Source organism: Gymnoscopelus microlampas (assembly GCF_963454915.1).
Source record: "Gymnoscopelus microlampas genome assembly, chromosome: 10".
Lineage (NCBI taxonomy): Eukaryota > Metazoa > Chordata > Actinopteri > Myctophiformes > Myctophidae > Gymnoscopelus > Gymnoscopelus microlampas.
In genome coordinates, this window is record NC_139947.1 from 14,391,760 (window position 1) to 14,414,619 (window position 22,860).

At 40.6% G+C, this 22,860-nt stretch overlaps 1 protein-coding gene across 1 annotated transcript; it reads right to left on the minus strand.

Moving 5' to 3' along the window:
• Positions 1–841: 841 nt before the first annotated feature.
• LOC311052845 (putative helicase mov-10-B.1) lies at positions 842–21,277 on the minus strand. The gene is made up of 23 exons (XM_084068071.1): positions 21,082–21,277; positions 20,247–20,340; positions 19,104–19,279; positions 18,623–18,740; positions 18,380–18,521; positions 16,979–17,240; positions 13,669–13,782; positions 12,113–12,302; positions 11,715–11,857; positions 10,943–11,128; positions 9,820–9,932; positions 8,755–8,951; positions 8,249–8,346; positions 7,761–7,858; positions 7,535–7,633; positions 6,273–6,384; positions 5,689–5,806; positions 4,757–4,963; positions 4,395–4,466; positions 4,164–4,289; positions 3,948–4,036; positions 2,682–2,794; positions 842–2,493 (listed from the first exon to the last, which is right to left on the minus strand). The coding sequence occupies exons 1-23, from the start codon at positions 21,213–21,215 to the stop codon at positions 2,432–2,434; spliced, it is 3,063 nt and encodes a 1,020-aa protein (XP_083924197.1). The 5' UTR covers positions 21,216–21,277; the 3' UTR covers positions 842–2,431.
• Positions 21,278–22,860: the final 1,583 nt, after the last annotated feature.

The following is a 22,860-nucleotide window of genomic DNA, read 5'->3' on the forward strand; positions in this document are numbered from 1 at the left end:
TATAAACCCATTGTAACTTCAAACATTTTAACCATGTTAGATTCATTGAAAACACCCGTCCTTGGTTCTGGTTACTGAACCAAGGACGCGTCACCTCACGCGTCTAATGTGTGAGGTGACCCCTCACGTATTAGAAGGCTAATACCAGTCACCAGAACCAAGGACGGGTGCTCTCCATCTGATCTCTTGCAACTAACAGTGTAGACTAGACAGTCAGTCCTGAATAGCAGATTTGAGAAACAAATTGGATTTGCTTGCAGTCTGAACAAAGCCTCAAAATCAGAGAGTGACATGAGAGCAGGATGATTTGTGGCCTTGCGTCCACCTAAAAAGCAGGCATGTGGGTGGGCACACACTTGTGCAGTTAATAAACACAGTGTGGGTTTAATGACTGGGATGGCATGTCTGGAATTTGTTATTAGAATCTACTGGGTAGATTCTGATACTGAAACAACGGCTCACCTAACAATGCATAACAAAACATATAGATGTTTTGATAATGTTTTGATAATGTTATATTTGATAATGTTATTTCAGTATCAGAGCTCAAAATGTTACAGTGGCTGTGTGACTTCATTAGAGAAATTATATTATTGCACATTATCTATGTATTCACATGCATGACCAAATACAATATAAAGTTGGTTAAGTTAGAATTGAAAAGTTTTATGGATATGCAATAATGTGCATACAACAGTTAGTATCAAACTCGCGCGCATAGTACACCATTGAAACTACAAGTTTGTATTTGTTCAGTTATGTTGTAATGTTGTATGTTGGCGTAATTAACACATAATACGTAGAGACTAAGTCAGGACAAGAAACAAGTGATTTTGTTGGAATCTCATTTTCAATTTATTCATGATGACTTTCAGAGAAACACTGAACTGCAGAAAGCCGGTGGCTAAAATAATCATGGATGAAATTTCATTTGAATTGATTAATGGCTGCTCAGTTTTACATTAAAATGCTGGTGCTCAAATTAAAGGCAGCACACAATGTGGTTTACTCTGAATCGGAATCTGTTCACTTAGGGCTGCGCAATTTATTTATTTATTATTGAAAATAATCAGAAAGTGATTTTATGTTTTACAATAAGCTTAATTATGAAACTTTGTCAATTAATTCAAGCACATTATTTGGTCAGCTGTTGTTCCTGTCCATTACACAACAGTTATTTTTTTAATTGGATGCAATCGTGAACAATAGCCAAGTCAGATAATATATCCATTTGGCCAATCATACGGTTCACTGCAACTCAAAAGTCAATGTGAGGGATGGTCAGGAGAAGACCAGTGTCTGTGATGGGTCATACATGCTCGGGAAGAATGTTCCACACACGGACAGCAGTGTGGAGAAAGGTTCTGTAATTAGCCAGAAGATTATACATCCATCTCTCCAATAAAAATATGTAAATATAAAATCTCCCAATCAGGCACAATAAAATGACATTTTGTCATTACAAAGATATGGCACCGAATGAGTAACAAAGACGGTAAGAAAATAAACCTTTTAGATAAAAAACATACAAAAACTATATTTTCTACCACAAAGCATCATTATTAATAATTGTGATTAAGATATTAAGTATTGGGGATTATCTTTTGGGCTTTTTCTGCCCTTTTAAAAATGTGATAGTATACAGTAGACTGACAGGAAATGGGGGGAGAGATAGATGGGGAGTGACAGGCAGCAAATGTCGTCAGGATCGGGATTCGAACCCACGACACACTGTCAGGCTGTCATTAGCAGCCTAGGTGCCGGACCGCTACGCCAGCCGATCGGGCCAGGGATTATCATTTTAACCATAAATGGTGCAGCACTATGTTTATGGTTAAATGTCTTTGGTTCTGCTCAAATACCTGAAGTCGGCATTAAAAAGTATATTGTCACTGTCAGATGGAAACCTTGACCCCCCCCCCCCCCCAAAAAAAATATATTTTCAGGAATAGGAAAAAATAACCTGTGTTCCAATGGATCCAATGTAGTTAATATTTTAGTTACAAGCTCTTTTTATAAAACCCACCACTTTCATTTCAAAGATGTTCAGAAATAGCCGACCAACAAGATACAAACTTGTAGATTGGCTATTTTAGCTACTATTGCGACACTGTTGTACGACAAAGAAGGCCATTAATAAAACATTTTTTGTTAAAGTTTAAATATGGAGATACAAGGTCTCTGTCTGACAGCAAAAATAAAACATTCATAGTTTGAATTTTAGTTCACCAGGTACAAGCTGCTCCTCATGACCTGACCTGAATTGTAAACTATTACAAAGAAACAGTTGTTTTTTTTCTCCACACGTATACATGAGAAGCAACCAAATGGTCTCCAACATATATGACAACAAGTCTGAGAGGTCACATGTTGTTCAGTACACAGCTCATTCCAGGGGTCACAGGTCATTCAGCTCACATGTCGTTCAGTTTCACAGGTCATTCCTCCACTCTGGCTCCAGATGCTGCTGTACTGCACTCTCCTCAGTCTCCACTGGGGGGCGAGAGAGAGTTAGGGAAAGGAGGAAGAAAGAATTACAGTTAGTCATTTTAAAATAATATTGATTCACATGAAAAGTGTGTATGTGTGTGCGTGCATGCGTCTCTTCTAAATTTGTATCCGATAGAGGGGAACACATAATTCCTTTTTTATGAACGTGAGTTTTTTTGTTTAACACTCACCATCACCATTAATCTCCATGTTGAGGAAAAGTTTGGCCATTCTGTTCTCCACCTCATCGTCTGTGTCAGAGAAACCGGTGTAGCCTCCTCCATCTTTACAGTACTGGATAAACCTGTGTGTGTGTGTGTGTGTGTGTGTGTGTGTGTGTGTGTGTGTGTGTGTGTGTGTGTGTGTGTGTGTGTGTGTGTGTGTGTGTGTGTGTGTGTGTGTGTGTGTGTGTGTGAGATTAGGGGAGACCGGGAGATTAGGTAAGACACGGTCGGAAAGACAATTTACAGGGTCCCCACGGTCATGAAATTCCTGGAAATATTTTGAAATTAAAAAAAAAAAAATCCAGTACTGGAAAAGGTTTGAAATTGATCAAACTTCATCAAAGGTCCTGGAATTTATCAAGGGTCCTGGAAAAATATTTGGCTATGCATTGTTTTTGGCTATTGATTTTGTTAAAACAAAACATTTTCATAAACATGAATAATATTACACGAAATATGTAACTTAAGTAGTTTTTCGCCGAACGGGCTGTGTGACGGCAGCCTAATGTATGTCTCAAACTTTATTTTTGCTACACTGCCTATCTTTGGGCATTCTACATAGGAGTAAGAGACACATTATTGCGCCGAATGATTGTTATATAGGCCTGGAAATTAGGCTAAATATTCTGGAAAAGTTTTGGAAATTCATTGCTAAAAATGTGTGGGGACCCTGAATTTAGAATCATAGAATCTTTGATTAAAATAAGTGTTACACAGCTCTATATTCTGATTGCCATAGAGTTGTTTGTTCATTAACAGAAAAGTTATTAACAGTTATTAAACAGAAAATGCATTTTCTGTTTAATAACTTTTATCCAATCAGGATAGATAACTCAGTCAGGATACAGATTAAACAAGAGAAATTGGAAGCGATCACACTCATGACACAAAGAAATGAGCAGACAAAATTGGCTACTGGAACAATATAAAAATGAAGCTGATAAATGGGTACTCTCTCCTGATTGGCTGAAATTGTGTCACCCACCTGAAAAAATATTTTCTGTTTGATAAAGAGCTGGAGAGACATGTTACCCCTGTTACTGAACAAACACTATAGCAATGCTTGCTATCAGAATATATATAAATATTTATAATATAATATATATTTAACTTTTTAACAAAAAAATGTTTGTTTTAACCAAAACATATCACTTACCGTACCTTTAAATATGAACAACATTTTGCAACGATGCTGTATACTGTATATGGAGCTGCTGACATTGTTACACTCACCTGCCCCATGTAGGGTCTGTTTTCAGCACTACAGGGTTTCCCACCACAATCAGCAGGGCCTTGGCTCGAGTCATCGCCACATTGAACCTCTGACACAGGAAAAGAAAAATGTGTCAAGATACACAGGCAAATCCTCAGTGATCATTTATCAATTTGGTAACATTTGAGTTAAATGAACACCCAGGATTTTTTTTTGTTTTTATTTCTACAAGCTACCTTCTCATTCTTCACAAAGCCCAGGGAGAAACGCGTGTCAAACTCCATATACTTTGCGCTGCTGCGAACTGTAGACACCAGAATGACCATCCTCTCTTGACCTTGAAACTCTTCTACCGAACCCACCTGGACACACACACACACACACACACGTAAAAATCTATTTCTGAACCGCCAAATGGCTGATATATTTCATGTGACCTGTAATGAGTTCCATTTCAGTCCTTGTACCTTCAGTTCATCCATGTTCTCCACATTAAGGTTCGCCTCCACCTTCTTAAGGGCCTTTCGGATCTTCTGCACCTACATGAGCAGCATTCCCAGAAAACACCTCATTATTTCATTCTACATTTGAATCATTTTCCACCTCATCCACACACATGAATAAGTAGATTCCATCACAGCGGTGTGTTTAATATCGATGTTATGTTATCAAAAAAGTCTTAGTGTCTTGCTAAATAATTTGGGGGCCCACTTGCAATATCCTCACGGCTCAACAGTGGGCCCCGTTCCACAGGTTGAGAACCATTGCTCTAGTCTAGAAGGATAAAGTGAACTGTGGTATGAAAAGGCAACGGAGGTGTATTCCCCACCTGTTTCCTGTAGGGGGCAATGATGCCAATGTCTTTGGGTTGGATTCTGGACAGGCCCTTCTTGCCCTGTGTCCGCAGGAGTTTCTTCAGGTAGTCCACCAGCAGCTCCACCTCCGCTACGTTGAAGTATGAAGGACTGCTGGCCTCACGCGCATCTACGCCCGTCACCCCGTGGAAGATCACCGGGAACTTCTTAGAGGATAAAGCCTACAGAGACAATGAAGCCTATTTCATACTTTGGTTGTACAATGGTGACGCTCGCAGTCGCGTCACGTTTTTCACTTGAAAATCTATTATTTTGGGTCGTAGGACTGACAGTCTTACTTTAGGTAAGTAGAAACTCTGTATGTACATTCTTAGGCTGTGTTAATTAGTTGTACGAGCTCATGTCTTATTGGATCTTGTTTATTCGATACTTATTTGTTTTAGCTCTTGCTCATTTGATTTTCCTATTTTGTCTCATCTGTTTATGAAAGTAGGTAGCTGATATATTGCACTTTTACCTTAGCGCTAAGTACTCTTAGTTGCTTGTTTTAGAAGAGAATACACTTAATACTTCTGGTGATTAGTAGTTTTGTTCCCTACCTATGTTGAATGCACTTATTGTCAGTCACTTTGGATAAAAGCCTCAGCTAAATGACTGTAATGTAATGTGTATCCACCAAGGTGTTTTTTCAATCAATGGAGCAATCGAAGCAATGGCTCCCCCAATTTTATTTAAGGAGCATTGCTAACCCAGAACCCCCCCCCCCCCCTTGTCTGTGAAACGACTTAGCTGGCCAACATTGGCGTGCTTTAAACTGCATCAAGATGAATGAGAAGAACAACGCACACTAGCCTTCCCCAAAGGTTCAAGCCCCCCCCTTATTTGTGTCACACTAATGCCTAAATTGTAAATTGTAAGTGTGTGTGTGCGTATGTATAAATGTTACCTTTTTGGGCAGGTATTCCCATCTGCAGTAGGAGTCGCGTACCACCTCGTCAGCACATGCTTGGAGATCTCCATCATAGAACAGTTCATTGGGAATCTTCAGAATGGCAGGATGGGACCTGCCACAGCAAGACATCAAACGTAATTATGACAAGTAGCCAATTACTTTGTACCCCCTTTTTCTCCCCAATTTAGTCGTTGTGCCAAATAATTCCTCACTACACACATTGCTGTGTCACTGCTGTTGTATCTTACTGACTCACCTACCAGTGAGGAGCCCCCACCGGGAGGACGTAGGGCCTTCGTCCTACTCCTACCGCCCAACACTCCCCGCTGACAGGTCCCAGGATTACGTGCAATAACCAGTATCACCCTCCCCGTCCGGCTTCCCTCCCCCAGAACACGGGCCAATTGTGTTCACATAGACGCCCGACAAAGCCGGATGCACCACGGTGGATTCGAACCCACAACGTCCGTGGTGGTGGGCAGGGACTTTACCACTGTGCCACCCGTGCACCAAATAATACATCCTTTCTGTCATGATAAACGCTACCATTATCATTATCATTATTATTGTTAATGAACCTGTAGTTATTCAGCAGTTTGGTGACATAACGGCTGTTGAACCTCCCCTCTTGGTTCTTCTGGTACAGAGAGACATCTGTGGTGTTCATCAAACGCTCCAACAAGGAGACGCCTGCAGATGGAAGAACAAACATCTGCACATTGAGCAGGAAGATAGTGTGTACAGCACTGGTTCTTTAAGTGAGGTCCCCCATTTGATTGATTATTTGATTGATTGATTGATTGATTGATTACGTTATTAATTATTATTGTCTGATAACAGTACGGCAGTACCATCAAAAAAGCTCTGCTAAAAGGATGACACAAAAAGCCCAGAGGGTCTTGTTCCCATTCCATTGGTCCATTGTACTAATTTCAGACATACAACATATTATATATTGGTAAAAGCTCCAGTAGCAGCAAAAGATACTATATTTACAGGAAAAGGGAGGGGTGGCCACAAACAAAGGGGCTTGTTCACAGGGGTCCGTGTGAGGGTTCCAGGGGGTCCCCAGCAAAATGAGGAACAGTTTAAACACTTTTTTTTCCCGGCTATTTGAAATTCTTTATACATTTCTATTTTTGGAAACACCTTGACAAATCTTGATAAATCTTCTCTTATGGGGGTCCCTGGCGCAAAATCTTGGGGGGCCGTGGAAAATACGTATCAAATTATTTTTTCACTACTTCTTACGTTTTCTTTTTCTAATTTATGAAATGCCTTTGATTTTTGTATTTATTTATTATGAAATTATTATGAAAAACAAAATGTGGGACATTTTGTGATATTTTTTGAAATAATAATTAAAAACAAAATGTTGGACAGTGGTTCTCAAACCTTTTCATGTCTCAAATGATATGTATTTGGCCGCGGACCCCCATGTCAAAATATGTTGTTCCAGGGACCCCCAGAAGCAAACATTTGAGTAACTTAGAAATGTTCACTTAAAATCATATATATATATACAGTATATATATATTTAAAGATTTGCACAGATTTGCACGATTTTAAAAAGAAATGCCAAAGTATAAAAGGTTAAAGTGGTTAAAATCATTGTGACGCTATATTAACACATTTTGCTGGGGACCCCCTAGAACACACCCCCAAGGACCCCTGAGGGTCCCCGGACCCCACTTTGAGAACCGACAATGTAGGAAACAAAAAAGGGATATTTACTCGCGACCCACAAAAATGTGTCCGCGATCCACAAATGGGTCCCGACCAAGTGTTTGGGAAAAAGTGCACGACCATAACGTGTGGGTGGGGGTGCTGCAGTTCCTACCCAGGCCAAATTTGAGTGCCAGTGGAGATCTGAGGATAGGTCCGAGTTGCTTGGGGTCTCCCGCCAGGACCACCTGACCAGAGTCTGCATTGAGTAGCCCTGTGTTCCATGGATCATAGACATGAGCAGATACAGGATCAATACAGCTGCAGCACATGAACATTTGTATCAATTATCTATTATAATCGATTAAATGGATTAGTTTGATTAACTGTTGCAACCCTACCTGCCATTGGGATGATGCATTCAGGCTCCACCGCATGTCCTGCCTCGTCCACAAACACATGCGTGAAATGACCTTTAGGTATCCCTCCTGCAACCAGCCTACACAAGGGAATACAAACACATTATTATTAGACAATAATATCACCTTCTGTAACCAGCCTACACTATGGAATATAAATACATTAATATCCCTCCCGTAACCAGCCTACACAACGGAATACAAACACATTAGACTTAACTAGATTTCACCTGCTTAACCTATATATATTTTGTCGTACAACAAATAGTTTAAATGTTGCATCGCGAGCAGTTAGGGGTTAAGCGTCTCTCTACCACCTGCATTTATAGGTTAAAGGAGAATTTTGGACTAGCCTTTTTCTTCTTTCTCTTTCTTTTTTGTGAAATCTCGTCTTGCGAGACACATTTTGCTGGGGGGCTCGAACCTGGGTATGATGTGTATATGTTAGCATGTACGATAGCACTAGCTACCTTCCAGCAGTAAACAGTGTGGTGACGATGATCTTGTACTTCATCAGTTCTTCTTTAGAGGGAATCACGAACAAGCCTCCTTTCAGGTTACAGCAATCCTGTGAAAATACATCATCAGGCTGTAAATACATGACATAATTAGTTAAAAGGTAGGGTAAGTGACATTTCAGCCAATCAGGAGAGAGTACCCATTTATCAGCTTCATTTTATAGTGTTCCAGTTCCAATTGTGTCTGCTCATGTATTTGTGTCATCATCAATTTCAATTGTTTAATCTGTATCCCTCCTGACTGGGTTCTCTATCCTGATTGGATAAAATTGGTATCCCGACCTCAAAATGCATTTTCTAATAAAGAGCTGGAGAGAGATGGAGACTCCTGTTACTGAACAAACACTCAATGAGTACTATCAGAATATGGAGCTATTTAACACTTATTTTAACCAAAGAGAATCACTTATCCTGCCATTAATTAGAAACTAAGAGGGACAGACGTGTCAGTTACTGACCAGTAGACAGTCAGGAACATCGTTGGGGTAGCAGCTCCTGGCGTACATGCGGTACACCTTGTGTTTGTCCACGTGTTGCACTATCTTCTTACAGAGGAGGTCAGTGGCACTGTTGCACGGAGCACATGCCAGGATGTGGCAGGAACCCTGGGTCTGCTGGATCTGTTTGATGGCCTCAACCACAGTCACCGTTTTACCTGACCAACACACGCACGCACGCACGCACGCACGCACACACACACACACACACACACACACACACACACACACACACACACACACACACACACACACACACACACACACACACACACATTTAAGTTTGGTTTTATTTTCTCTGTGGTGAAAGAGTCAGTTGGTAGGATGTCCAAAGTACTTGAAATACTGCTGCACTGGCCAATACATATTACACAGGTTTAAAGTAGGTACAAATGGTATTGTTTAAAATATGTTTTGAATACTGGTAGCTTGAATAGAATAGCTTGTTGTCAATTATTTGTACGAGCTCTTGTTTTATTGGATCTTGTTTATTTGATGCACTTATTTGTTTTAGCTCTTGCTCATTTGATTTTCCTGTGGTGACGTCAACTCGGACTATGCATAAAAAAATGAATAGTCTCAGCAACGAGTGCCGCGCTATGAGCTTGTAGATCTGCTATTTTTGAAAAATCGTGAACATTTGTGCACATATTTGAATATATATATTTTTAAAGCGAACATTTCAAATCTTTGCTTCTGGGGATTCTACAAATGTCTTCTAAATCTTCTAAACAGTTTTCTGAAAAAACGTATGTTGCTATATCGGTGGTGCTTAAAAACCTTTTCATGTCAAGGCCCCCCCCCCCCCCCCCCGTGCCGCGCTATGAGCTTGTATATCTGGTATTTTTGAATAGCCACGGTATAAAATATGGATAAAGTGGTTACACGGATATGTTCCCGGTTTGAATGGGTTAACTTTAACCCCATAAAAAAAAGTGTTTTGTCTTAAGTAAAGAAATATCACTTACAGCACCTTTAAATACCAAGCAAACCGCAATCAAGACAATAACACTTCCTCCAGTATACCTGTGCCAGGTGGTCCAAACAGCAGGTAAGGAGCTGGTTTAGAAGATCCAGCCACGATGTGTTTTACAGCCGTGTACTGCTCTGGGTTCTTCTCCAGCTGTTTGTCAAACAGTCTACAGAGAGAAAGGTACAACCATGTGGTATAAATGAGTGTTCAATGAAGTTGGCTTTAAAACCACTTAAACCCTATGCACTTAAGTTGACAAGAGTCCCCCAGGGTTCTGTACTAGGTCCACTGGTATTTCCCCTCTACAAGCTCACAATGCGTTGCAAGCAGTGGTGTAAAGTAACTAAGCACATTTACTCAAGTACTGTACTTAAAGGGTAAGACCACTTTGGTAGAGGTTTGGGTTGTGTAGTTACCTTGCCATGATGTAATTCCAAAGGTGGGCAAGAAATCAAAAATAATTGCTCCATTGATTAGAAATTGATAATTCAAAATATGCTCCTCATTGACTTACATTGTACGGTAAAACAGCTCTCAAAGTCACTCTTTCAGCACGTAAATGATCCCAAACAAAGTTGATTCAGACAATATAGAGCATCACCAGGGAGGCATGCGTTAATCCGACAGACCTTTTCTCCGACTATGTGGCATCCGCGTGCGGTTAGGGTTAGGGTGCGGGTTTGGTTCGGGTTTACTGTTTAATGTCGGAGCACTGCGCTGTCGGAGGAATGCGCTGTCGGACTAACGTATTGCACCCGCATCACCAAACCCAGTACTGTTGTTTTTTTGATAAAAATGTCAACTTCCTGTTGATTTTACTATTTGAAGATCTGAATCCGGATCCGCGGATCCAGTCCGGATTTTCTACTAAAAATGGCAAAATCAACAGGATGGGTCCCAAACCCACTTATAGGAGCGGCTACACGGCTCAAAAATGGGTTTTGCAATAAATCTGCCTCCAGGTGGCACAATAACAGGCCCATGTGAAAAATCTGAGGCAGAGGTTCTGAATTGGCATCCAGGGAATGTGTGTGCACAGTTTCGGAGCGACCGGGCCAACGGTGCCGGAGATTTGGTGGTAACACACGGACGGACAGGGGCGAAAACATACTCTCTCGCCATGCCTTCGGCCTGGCGGAGACAATGAGTGGATGACTAGTGGCTAGAATGACTGACCTCAGTGTGGGTAGCTGTAGCTCCCCCTGGTGTGGGGAGGAGGGAGCGGCAGGGAACAGCACCTTCCCCAGGCTGTGTTTAGCCATAAAACACAGCTCTACTGCTCTGTGATTGATGCGCATGAGCAGACGGCTGGGGATGAACTCCACACTGAACTTCATGTCTTCTACGAAGACATCCAGCAACCTGCAGTCCCAAAATTCACACAAACACACTGGATGAGCTTCAAAGAATGAAAAAAAACGACTTTATTGTCACATCACTGGTTTTTACAGGTGTAAAGAAGTGGGCGAAATCCATTTTTGCGCAAGCCCCATTTATTTCCCTTTTTTGTGGGGGGGGGGGGGGGGGGGGCGGCAGGGAGAGGGAGAGCAGGAAGAAGAATCGCGTGTCAAAGAGAACACCCCTGTCAGGTGATAAGAAGAGGCTTGCTAGCTCCTCATGCATTGAAGGAGGCATGAGCTCAGTTCGGGGCTCTCCCCAGTCTGGCAGAGGGAGAGTAACGCCCAGGATTAAAGCTTAGGCTATTGGCACTGGGTGAAAAAATGGGTTACAAAAATCGTGGGATAAAAATGTAGAAAAAATATATACCAATTCATACTAATTCAAGATTTGTATTGTTACATCTTACATAAGAGTACGCAAGAGTAAAAGTCTTTGGTACAACATTGTAGCAGCAATAACAACAAAAGTAAAAATTCAATAAGAAGAGCAACAATAGTAATACAAAATACCAAAGTACATCAGACTACCAGTACTATACATTGCTTACTTTTTGTCGAAGCCCAGTTTGATTTTGTCCAGCTCCACGTTGTGGACGTAGCCACGGTATTTAACCCCTCTCTCCCCTTTTAGGGAAACCAGCAGCACATCGCCACACAGCACCGACGGACGGTTCTCACACACACCTGGCACCTGACAGAGAGCAAGAATGAGTGAGTGTCTGTCTGTCGGTATTTTTACTTTACTGGAGTATTTCCAATTTTCAATACTTTTACTCCACTACATCTCAGAGGCAAATATTGTACTTTTACTCCGCTACAAAAACTTTAGTTACTAGTTACTTTGCAGATATGAATCATTATATTATAAGAGACACATTAACCACTTTATCCTTATTTTATACATAGGCTATTTGAAAATAGCAGATCTAATTTAACTAAAATTAACCTCCAGAACGAGAAGTCTTCCGTTGCCTCTGTCTCGGACCATGGAGGCGTATTGTTTGTCGTTGTTGGGGATGTTGTATTTCCTGATGTCCACCAGCATCTGAATCTCCTCTAGGTACAACATCAGCTGGAGCTTCTTGCAGTAGTTATCCTCGTTCAGTGGACTCTTAAGCGCTTCCACATTGCGGTCCCTATGGTGGGCATATCAAAGATGTTTTAGTTTTTAACCCTTTAAGACCGGGAACACGTCCGTGTCATTTTTAGATTTTTTTTTGGCTATTCAAAAATAGCATATCTAGATCTGCTATTTTTTGAAAAATCTTGAAAATGTGTGTAAATCTTTTAATATATATATATATATTTTTTTAAGCAAACATTTGTAACACAAATCTTTGCTTCTGGGGGGTCCCTGGAACAACATATTTTGAGATGGGGGGTCCTCGGCCAAATACAATAATTTTGGGGGCCCTTCACATGAAAAAGGTTTGAGAAGCCTATTAGAAGATATTATAGCAACAAAGTTTTTTTTAATAAACTGTTAGGATTTAGAAGACATTTGTAGAATCCCCCAGAAGCAAAGATTTGAGTTACAATGTTTGCTTTAAAAATATATTTATTCAAAGATTTACACAAATGTTAAGGATTTTTTTTAAATACCAGATCTACAAGCTCATAGTGCTGCACTATGAGCTTGTATATCTGCTATTTTTGAATTGCCAAAGAAATCTAAAGTGACACAGATGTGTTCCCGGTCTTAATCGGTCAAAGATGTACAAGTTTACACAGCGCTACATCGCGGTACATCGATGACAAAGTATGAAATAGTGCTTTAACAAGGACTTTCTACAAAGATTAAAGAATGCATGCAGTGTGCTACATAATGAATTACCTACTGTAATGTAAAAATACATATTACTCTACAGTATAGTGCCTTTCTAATAGCAGTGGTGGAAAAAGTACTCAAATGTTTTACTTAAGTAAAAGTATCAATACTGCAAAGTAGAAGTACTCTATTACAAGTAAAAGTCCGGAATTCAAAATTTACATTCAAAAGTACAAAAGCATTGGTATCAAAATGTACTTAAAGCACCAAAAGTAAAAGTACTAAAACGTTTGAAAATAGCAGATCTACAATCTCTACAATACAAGCTCACAACACGTCACGAATCACGATGCGACTCGCTGTGAGCTTGTATTGCAGATCTGCTATTTTCAAATAGCCTAGGTATAAATTGGGGCTTAAGTGGTTAATGTATGTTTTATAATTGTAATAATTTATATCAAGTAACTAGTAACTAAAGTTTTCAAATAATTGTAGTGGAGTAAAAGTACAATATTTGCCTCTGAGATGTAGTGGAGTAAAAGTAAAAGTAGACAATTGGAAATACTCCAGTAAAGTAAAAGTACCTCAAAATGTAAAAGTACAGTACTTGAGTAAATGTACTTAGTTACTTTACACCACTGCCAAATGATTCAGTATGAATTGTACTGAATGTACTCATTGATTGTTGAATGTTTTATCTGTGCAGTTAATCCAGCATGATGTGTTACATTTACCTTGAATCACGGACAGACTTGGAGTCCTTCAGTTTACGGACCAGCGGGTTCATGAAAGGTGGAATCTCATACGGCTTCAGAGGAACCACTGTGTTGAGGCGCAACTCTGGCACTCTGTTTACAGAAGAACATTCACAGCACAATGACACTTTGGCAGAGGTTTGGGGGGTGTAGTTACCTTGCAGTAACTCCAAATATTATAAAAAATATCTTGCTCCGTTGCTCCTTTGATTAGAAAGGAATATTCCAAAGATAACCTCCTCATTGACTTACATTGCAGAGTGAAACTATGCAGCATTTTATTTGCCCGCACACTGTCTGGAACTTGCAAAAAAAAATCTTCTTTATTCAACCATCCAATTAAAGCATGACAAATCACAGCATAACATTAAGTGCAAATTCATCATTTAAGCCTTTAGGGGCTGTTTGTAGTGTAAAGATCCAGTAGGCTTCTCTTCTCTTTAATTTAAGCTCCATATCACCACCTCTAGGTGGCATCCGGATTTGTTCCATCCCTGGAATCTAAAGGAGGATATGTCGTGTTTTGCATCATTGAAATGAATAGGCCACAGGGGCATTGAAGCATGTAAATTACATGGGTGCTATCGCAGGTGATGATACCTCTAATAGAGAACTTTTTTCCCGTGTGTGGATGTCTAACTTAGTAGTGTTATTACACTGCGCACAATGACCACAGCGATAGTTTCCTTTCGGTAAGGGGCAAAGGCGTGTTTGGATGGACTGTGCTGCTTTGTTTTGTGCAAAATAGGCATGAACAAGGTTGTCTCCGAGATTGCAGTCACGTTTAAAAACAAACAGAGGAGGATCACGAAAGGCAGTGGTTAGTTCGGGGTCTGACTGTAAAATGTGCCAGTGTTTTTTGAAGACTCATTTGTTGCTTGCGAGTGAGGGGAATAAGTTGTGATACAGGTGACTGAAATGTTCTTTTTCTTTGTGTTCTCATTACTGGTGGTTATCGGTTCAGAATGAGGTTTGTGGAGCGCTTGATCGCTTGATCCACACAAGTGGTCGGGTAGCCTCGCTGCACTAATCTCGCATTTCTGAGGCTTTCTCACAAAAGTCTTCGGTAGAATGACAGACCCGTCTTCATCTATAGAATTGGCTTTTGGGGAGGCGCTTTTTCAGTGGTGTAGGGTGGAAACTGGTGGCCAAAAGGAGTGTATTTCTATAAGTCTCCTTCCTGTATAATGTTTGTGAATAAACCTCCATTGCCTTTCATGACCCCAAATGTCTAGAAAATGTACTTTGTCTGTGCTGCGGTCCATTGCAAATAGCAAATTACAGTCAAAACTATTCAACAGTCTCAGAAAATCTTTTAGTTCATCCACATTACCCTGGAAAAGCCAAAAAACATTAATGTACCGGTACCGTTTTCTCTGTAGGTAATAAATTATAGGAGACACGATAAGGCTGAGTTACAGTGTGCATAATGTTACAAGCGTTTGAGACGTTAGGACTGAATCTGCTTTTCGGTCTAAAGGACGAGGGCACACTTGTCACGGTATCACTGTGATTAAAGAAATGTCTCAGTTTGATCTGTCTAAAACACTTGAACAAATCAACTTTAAGGCCAAACACATTTATGCGTTTTTTAGGGACAAAGGATAGGCCCTTAGATAATAAGTAAGTTAAATACGGTCCTTCTGGTCGATCGACACGGTCACGACTTTTTTCTGTTCTGGCCCCACAGTGGTGGAATGAACTTCCCACTGATGTCAGGACAGCAGAGTCACTGCCCATCTTTCGCCGCAGGCTGAAAACCCACCTCTTCAGGAAACACTATCCTTCCTCTTTGCCTGGCCTACTTGTTGTTAACTAGTTGTACGAACTCTTGTTTTATTTTTGTATTGTTTTATTGGATCTTGTTTAGTCGATACACTTATTTGTTTTAGCTCGTGCTCATTTGATTTTGCCATTTTTGTCTCATCTGTTTAAGAAAGTAGGTAGCTGATATATTGCACTTTTACCTTAGCGCTAGGTATACTCTTGGTTGCTTGTTTTTGCAGGAAATGTACTTAAAACTTCTGGTGATTAGTAGTTTTCGTTCCCTACCTATGTTGAATACACTTATTGTAAGTCGCTTTGGATAAAAGCGTCTGCTAAATGACTGTAATGTAATGTAATGTAAATAATCCCCCTCCTGCATTTCTTTTTCGGCCGTTGTACCTCCTGAGTTGCTAAAAAAGGTTGTTCGTGGGAGTGCTGGCTGGAATCGCTGTCCTGGGTGAAGTCACAGTCGGACTGCATTGCCTCTCTATGGTGGTGGTGAGATGAGGTTGAGATGGGCTGCTGTGCGCTCCGCTGGCTGGTGCGTAAAAGGTGGTGCTGCTGGTTGCAGGGAGCCGGCGACGGTAGCCTCTTCCTCAGTCTTGTCCCAGTCGTAGACCGTGTGTTAAATGCAGTCGTCTATATCTCGCTTGTATTTGTACAGCTCTGTTTGCTTTTAAATGTGCCCGCAATCTCCGAGACAACCTTGTTAATGTCTTTTTTGCACAAAACAAACCAGCACAGTCCATCCAAACATGCCTTTGCCCCTTACCAAAAGGAAACTATCACTGTGTTCATTGTGCAAGTTAACCCACTTTAGGCATCCACACACAGGAAAAAAGTTCCCTGTTAGAAGTGTCATCACCTGCGATAGCACGCATGTAATTTACATGATTCAATGCCCCTGTGGCCTAGCGTATGTTGGTAAAACAACTAGAAAATGTAAACAACGCATTAGTGAGAACAAGAGCTCAATGCGCAGGAACGGTCTCGATTATCCTGTGGCTATTCATTTCAATGATGCAAAACACGACATATCCTCCTCCTTCAGATTCCAGGGATTAGAACAAATCCGGATGCCACCTAGAGGTGGTGATATGGACCTTCTATTAAAGAGAAGAGAAGCCTACTGGATCTTTACACTACAAACATTGGCCCCTAAAGGCTTAAATGATGAATTTGCACTTAATGTTATGTTGTATTTGTCATGCTTTAATAAACCGTAAAATCAACAGGAAGTTGACATTTTTTTTTTTTTTTTTTTAAATGCCATACTAGGTTTTGTGACATTACACCATATTGGCAGAATCTGCTTTGTTTGCGTTCATTTATGTGCTAAAAGAGTGACTTTCAAAGCCGTTTCACTCAAGTCAACGAGGAAGCTGAATTTTTGGAATATCAACTTCTCACCAATGGAGCAACGGCGCAAGATATCTTGCTTTAAAAGACAAACTTGTGATGCATCAATATTAGAGAAGATTTACACTCCACTTGTAGTAAAAATCAGGAGTTTATGGTGTACCTCTCAGGTCGCACGCCGTCCACAATCTTGCTCCTCTCATCTTCTATTACCATCATCATCATGCAAGCATTGAGGCCCGGTTTATAGGGGGCCACGGGCCCCAGCTCCTTTCCCAAAGCTGTAACACAGTTGGCCTCAAGAAAGCGCACAATGTGGAAGGGTTTTGAGGCCGGCAGGTCTGCTTTGAACTCAAAAACCAAGGTGGCTGGATAGTAACCAACCCAAGTGGTACGGAAGGACACTTTGATTTCATAGCGATCACCTGCGGACAGAAAAGAATAAAAGATTCCATAACATTATATATATGCAGTCATGTTAAAGTCAGAATTTGTAGATAATTAATAATCATTTTCATCTGTGATATCTGGATACACAGATCACTATAAGAATCCAGTCTAGGTCCTAGGTTCCCTAGGTTGGCAGAGGGAAGGTAGTGCCCAGGATTACATAGACAATTGGCACTGGGTGTAAAAAATAGGGTTACAAAATCGTGGGAAAAAAAAAAAAAAAAAAAGAATCCAGTCTATAGCATTATAGTGATTAACTCACTGAGTGCCTCATGTTCAGAACCCAAGATATCATCATCTGAAGATGTGCAGCTCCATCCACTCCTTGTTTAACTTAGAACTGAAAAAGGCTGTATCTCGCTTCCTAAGCACTTTTTGTTTTCTGTGAAAAAAACTCTGGCACTTTTCAGAATCAATTCTGAAATAATTCTGGCAATCCTGGCACTCAGGGAGTTAGTCAGGGAGTTTATTAAAGGTAGGGTAAGTGATAGTTTGTGATAGTGAAGTTTTTTTGTTAAAAGGTTAAAGCACTATATTCTGATAGTAATCATTGCTGTAAAGTGTTTGTTCAGTAACAGGGGTCTCCCTTTCTCTAATAGCTCTTTAATAAACAGAAAATACAGTTTCAGGTAGGTGACAAAATTTAAACCAATCAGGAGAGAGTACCCATTGATTAGCTTCATTTTTAGCGTTACAGTTTCAATTTTGTCTGATCATTTATTTGTGTCACCACTTCCAATTTCACTTGCTTAATCTGTATCCTGACTGAGTTCTCTGTCCTGATTGGATAAAATGTGTATCCTGACCTGAAAATGCATTTTCCGTTTAATAAAGAGCCGGAGAGACATGGAGACTCCTGTTACTGAACAAACACTCTCTATCAATGCATACTATCAGAATATAGAGCTATTTAACACTTATTTTAATCAAAGAAAATCACTTACCCTACCTTTAAGAAACAAGTCGTGCTTCCAACTCTGGGGCAAACATTTGGCGAAAATCTACAAGCTCAATCAGTTATTTTCAGGAGAACTTGGTGGGGGGGGCGGGGGCGGGGTGAACCTAGTATATAGACCCCGGACAACTAATACATTCAGTTAGTAGAAAATCTCACCTGGTTTCAGTTTATGCGGTTTGGCTGGGGTCACTTTACGCTCATCCTCCAGAATGAAATATTCTATGAAGTGTAGAGGACTGTAGTTGGTGAAATACACGTGTTGTGCTCCAGTGTTGTTGACGTACAGACGTACCACATGCTGTTACAGTGGGAAGAAATAGACAGTCACTCAATGGAACTCTATAGAAGACAATCTTCTTCTTGGTGTTCTATCAGATACTGTGTGTTACAGACACGGACCTTGTACACTTCTTCAACTCCTAGAAGACCTTCAACACCTCCTAGAAGTACCTTCCCGTCCTCGAACACGTGGTCTGAGGTGATGCTGACACCATGTTTGTCAGAGATCATCTGAGGCCTGTGGATACGCCATGAGACCATTTTAGTAACTGCTATTTCACATGACATGAGACCATTACTGTACAGTACTGGTACTTCACTAAAGTGTCCTTTTGAGGTGTGTAAGATATCTAGGCTTGTGATTGCATGAACAGCAGAACTCAGATTTGACCTGGAAACATGGTTGACATGAAAGAGTTGTGATAAAAGAATAAAATAAAAAGACACATTTCGACACGTCGTGAGCTTGTAGATCAGCTATTTTCAAATATCCAAAGAATAAAATAGGCGGAAGTGGTTAAACTGATTTTCATGCTATATTAACTAATTTAGCTGCACCCTGGAATCCCCTCAAGGACCACTTTGAGAACTGTCCTCTTACCTGTCAGTCTTGAGTTTGTCCATAAGAAGGCGGGCCTGTTTCCTTTGGGGCAGAACTGCTCTTGTGTTCTGTTCATCAGCGGAGGTGACCTGTCTGGGGGTCCGAGACACTCCATTCTGGGCAGCCAATCGCTGCGGGTTCCTGGGGGGACGCCACTGGTCCTGATATTGGTAGGGCTGACACCATCATGAAATGTTAGTTGATGATTAATTGTCATCTTGATATGAAAAGGGTTGAAAACCACTGCCCTAGTTCAACCTACCTGTTGCTGACAGGAGCCCTGTCCAACCTGTAGGGGTCACTATTGCAGTGACAGAGATCACAAATAGAACCGAGACTCTGCGTGGTGGGCAGACCAGGAACTAGAGCTGAACCACCCTACAGGCACCCTGCTATGTGAGGCGGGGAACTGCCAATGGTTTGTAAAGTAACTAAGTACGTATACTGTCTGTATACATTTCGGTCATTTGAACATAGCTGATAATATACATGCAAGCTCGGATTGCATCACAAATTGTAGATCAGCTATTTTCAAATGCGTTTCATTCATTTGAAAACCTGTCAAATGGTAGCCTGGTAAACCCTCCCTCCGGACATCTCATTTCTATTTGATTTCAGGAGAGAAAATAGAAATGAGATTTCCGGAGGGAGGGTTTACCAGGCTAGTCAAATGGGACATTCTGCAAAATGAGTAGCCTACTTTTACTTTGGGTACTTTAAGTACACTTGATACCAATACTTTTATACTTTTACTCAAGTACATTTTAATTCCGGACTTTCACTTGTACAGAGTATTTCTACATTGCAGTATTGATACTTTTACTCAAGTAAAAAATGTGAGTACTTTTTCCACCACTGCTGAATCACCCATTTAATAATCTACAACAGCGTGTGCCTTTAATTCATATTTTCTTGCATTTGAAAAAATAAAGAATCAGCGCGAAGAGTTGCGCTGATAACGGTGCGTTTTAACAGCGGGCGATACTGGGCGACATCGTCCAAAAAGATAAAGAAAATCCATCTTTCATCGCCCCCCCGCCCACTTCGCCCGATCGCCGGCTCTCATAGACTTTCTTTATATTTTGGGCGATGTTGCCCGGCATCGCCCGAGAGTTGCCCGCTGTTAAAACAAAAGATGCTCACCTGGGAGTTGAAAAGAACTTTCCCTGAGTAGATGTAGACATTATAGGAGCATTTCAGAGCATAAAGAACATTACTAAAGCCTGGATCCCCATTCCTGAAACAGAATAAATAAAGGATATTTTATAGGGACTGACTGACACAAGCAGTCAAGCACCCAAATGTTTAGTCTTCGCTAGCCTTGGATCAAGAAGACTATAGATATATTTTATCGAGTCTGACTTTTACTTTCGTATCTACGATAGTCTTGGCTTGCACTCTCCAGTGCCCGTACTTCTCCGTTCATGTACAAAATAATATATGTAAGGTGCTTACCCGATTGCAACAAATGTTAACTCAGCATTCGGAGTCTTTGTGCAATGTATTAGTCCGTATTTCTCAATAGAGATGTGTTTTAATCCCGTCTGTGGCCGAACACTATTTCCTTCCCCTCTTTTACTTCCTGTTTACATTGAGTGTAATTCCGGCGTTCACCGGATGCGCCCCATTGAGGAATAAAGGGAACTTCCGACAGAATCCTTCACAGACGGGATTAAACACTTCTTTATTGACAAATACTGACTAATAAATTGCACAACGACTAGTTAACATTTGGGGCAACCGGGTAAGAACCTTTTATATATGTATACATATATAATATATATATTTGTACATGTACGGAGAAGTACGGGCTTTACTGGTGAAAATGCAGGACGCACCTGGGGGGTGCTAGTCAAGACTATCGTAGATACGAAAGTAAAAGTCAAGACTCGATAAAAAATACATCTATGATGGTCTTGATCCAAGGATACATCTTCTCCTAAGCTTTAATCTGAAACTAAAACAATCTGATTCTCACCTGTTGTTCTTGTTCCTGAAATCACGATTATAGATGTCTTTGAGCTCATCCTTGTTTGTGATGTCGTCTCGATGTGTCCTTCTCAAAAAGTCAAAGAATTTTAATCCAACTTGGCGAAGATCGTATATGTTCATGTTTTCATGTCTGGGTTTAAAGAGCTGTGCAGACTGCAGGAAACTAAAGTCACTCGGTTGAGCTGCCGTGTTGCCAGATTGTGCGAGAGAAACAAGCAACCAGGTCTATGAAAACAAGCCCAATTTGAAAAAAAAAAGCCCCCAAAAAAAAAAAAATCTTGGGGGGGGGGGGGAATTGGTAATTTTGGAACTTTTAAAAAACATTTAACAACACAAATGTTGAATAGGGGTGTCCCTGCCCTGGCACAAAATATGTTCAGATAGGGGGAATGGTCTGTGGACAAAATAAATACATTAATAGGAGGTCCTTGACATGAAAATGTTTAAGAACCACTGGTTCAAACAACATTTAGAAACAAGCCCAAATGTTAAAGCAACTACACTTTAGAAACAAGCCCCAAAAACAATATTTACGAGCAACTTTACAGGAAAAACAAGCCCAAAGTCGCTTATAAAAAGCAGACATGGCAGCGCTGCAGTCGAGTTGTATAATTTGTGTACCACCAGCTAACCTCGCGTTACAGCAGTCTTTCCGCCGGCATGAACTGTGAACCTGGTCTATATAATAACTGTCTGTGCTCCGTGCTCTGATCCGGTCTAAAGCCCGCCTACTGTATCCGGTAATTTGCACACACTTTAACATTCAAGCATACCACCCGTTTCCGTATCCTGTGTAAACCGGATCTGCAACCTGCAAAGAAAATTGAGCCTAGTCTAGTTCTAGCACAGTTTGTGTGCCCACCAGGTGCGCACCCACAAGTACCAAAACGAAACTAAAAGAGAAAAAAATCAACATAGATTCTATACAGTTATTCTATAGTTATTCATACAGTTATTATTCAGTTATTATCCAGTTATTATTCAGTTATTATTCAGTTATTCATACAGTTTGTATGGGTGTATGATGAGGTTTATATGACACAATTTAGATAAACTTACATCTCTAACATTTTCTTACCCTGGGAATAAAACAAAATTTACATTGCTTGATTGCCCCCTTCCTATATAAATCCATTGTAACTTCAAACTCAATTTGTACCATGTTAGACTCAGACATTGAAAACACATGTCTCTGGTTCTGGTGACTGATATTGTCCTTCTAATGCATGAGGGGGGCGTGTTTTTTCAATTACTTTATTCATTAAAAAAAACAATGTTAAATGACCTATAGGCCTACGGGGGAAAATATCACATAATTATGTTTAATGTATGGGGATGTGGAATGTTTGGGAAAGATGACATTACTAATCCAGTATTTACATCTACTTATCTGCTTCACATGTCCACATGTGTGAGAATGTTGTATGGGAAGACATTGCAGAGGACATTACTCATCTGGTACTTATGTCTACTATCCTTATCTGCTGTAAAGCTATTGATTTAAGATGACAACCAAGAGGTATGGAGTACTCCCATCCTCTAGCAGAGCGGAAAGGGCACTTGCCTTTTTGCTACTGCCCTGGTCATGAACAGCCTTTTTAATAAACTTTTGAACTTTTCTTCCCACGTGCAGCAGACTGAGGTCACCAGTGGCCTTGATGTTATCAACCTCATATGAGCTCTTCCTTCACCAGCCAAGCATTTCTGTTATGGTGTAGGAGTGTAGGAGCATCGAGCCAGAACGTCTGAGAAATAGCACTGACAC

Bases quoted from the DNA above. Each gene is read 5' to 3' on its own strand.
- LOC311052845 (XM_084068071.1), bottom strand. From the start codon at position 21,215: ATGAACATATACGATCTTCGCCAAGTTGGATTAAAATTCTTTGACTTT. The intron at 19,280-20,246 runs GTGAGCATCTTT...TGATGGTGTCAG, and splicing joins AAGTTCTTTTCAACTCCCAG to CCCTACCAATATCAGGACCA. The intron at 18,741-19,103 runs GTAAGAGGACAG...GCGTATCCACAG, and splicing joins GACAAACTCAAGACTGACAG to GCCTCAGATGATCTCTGACA.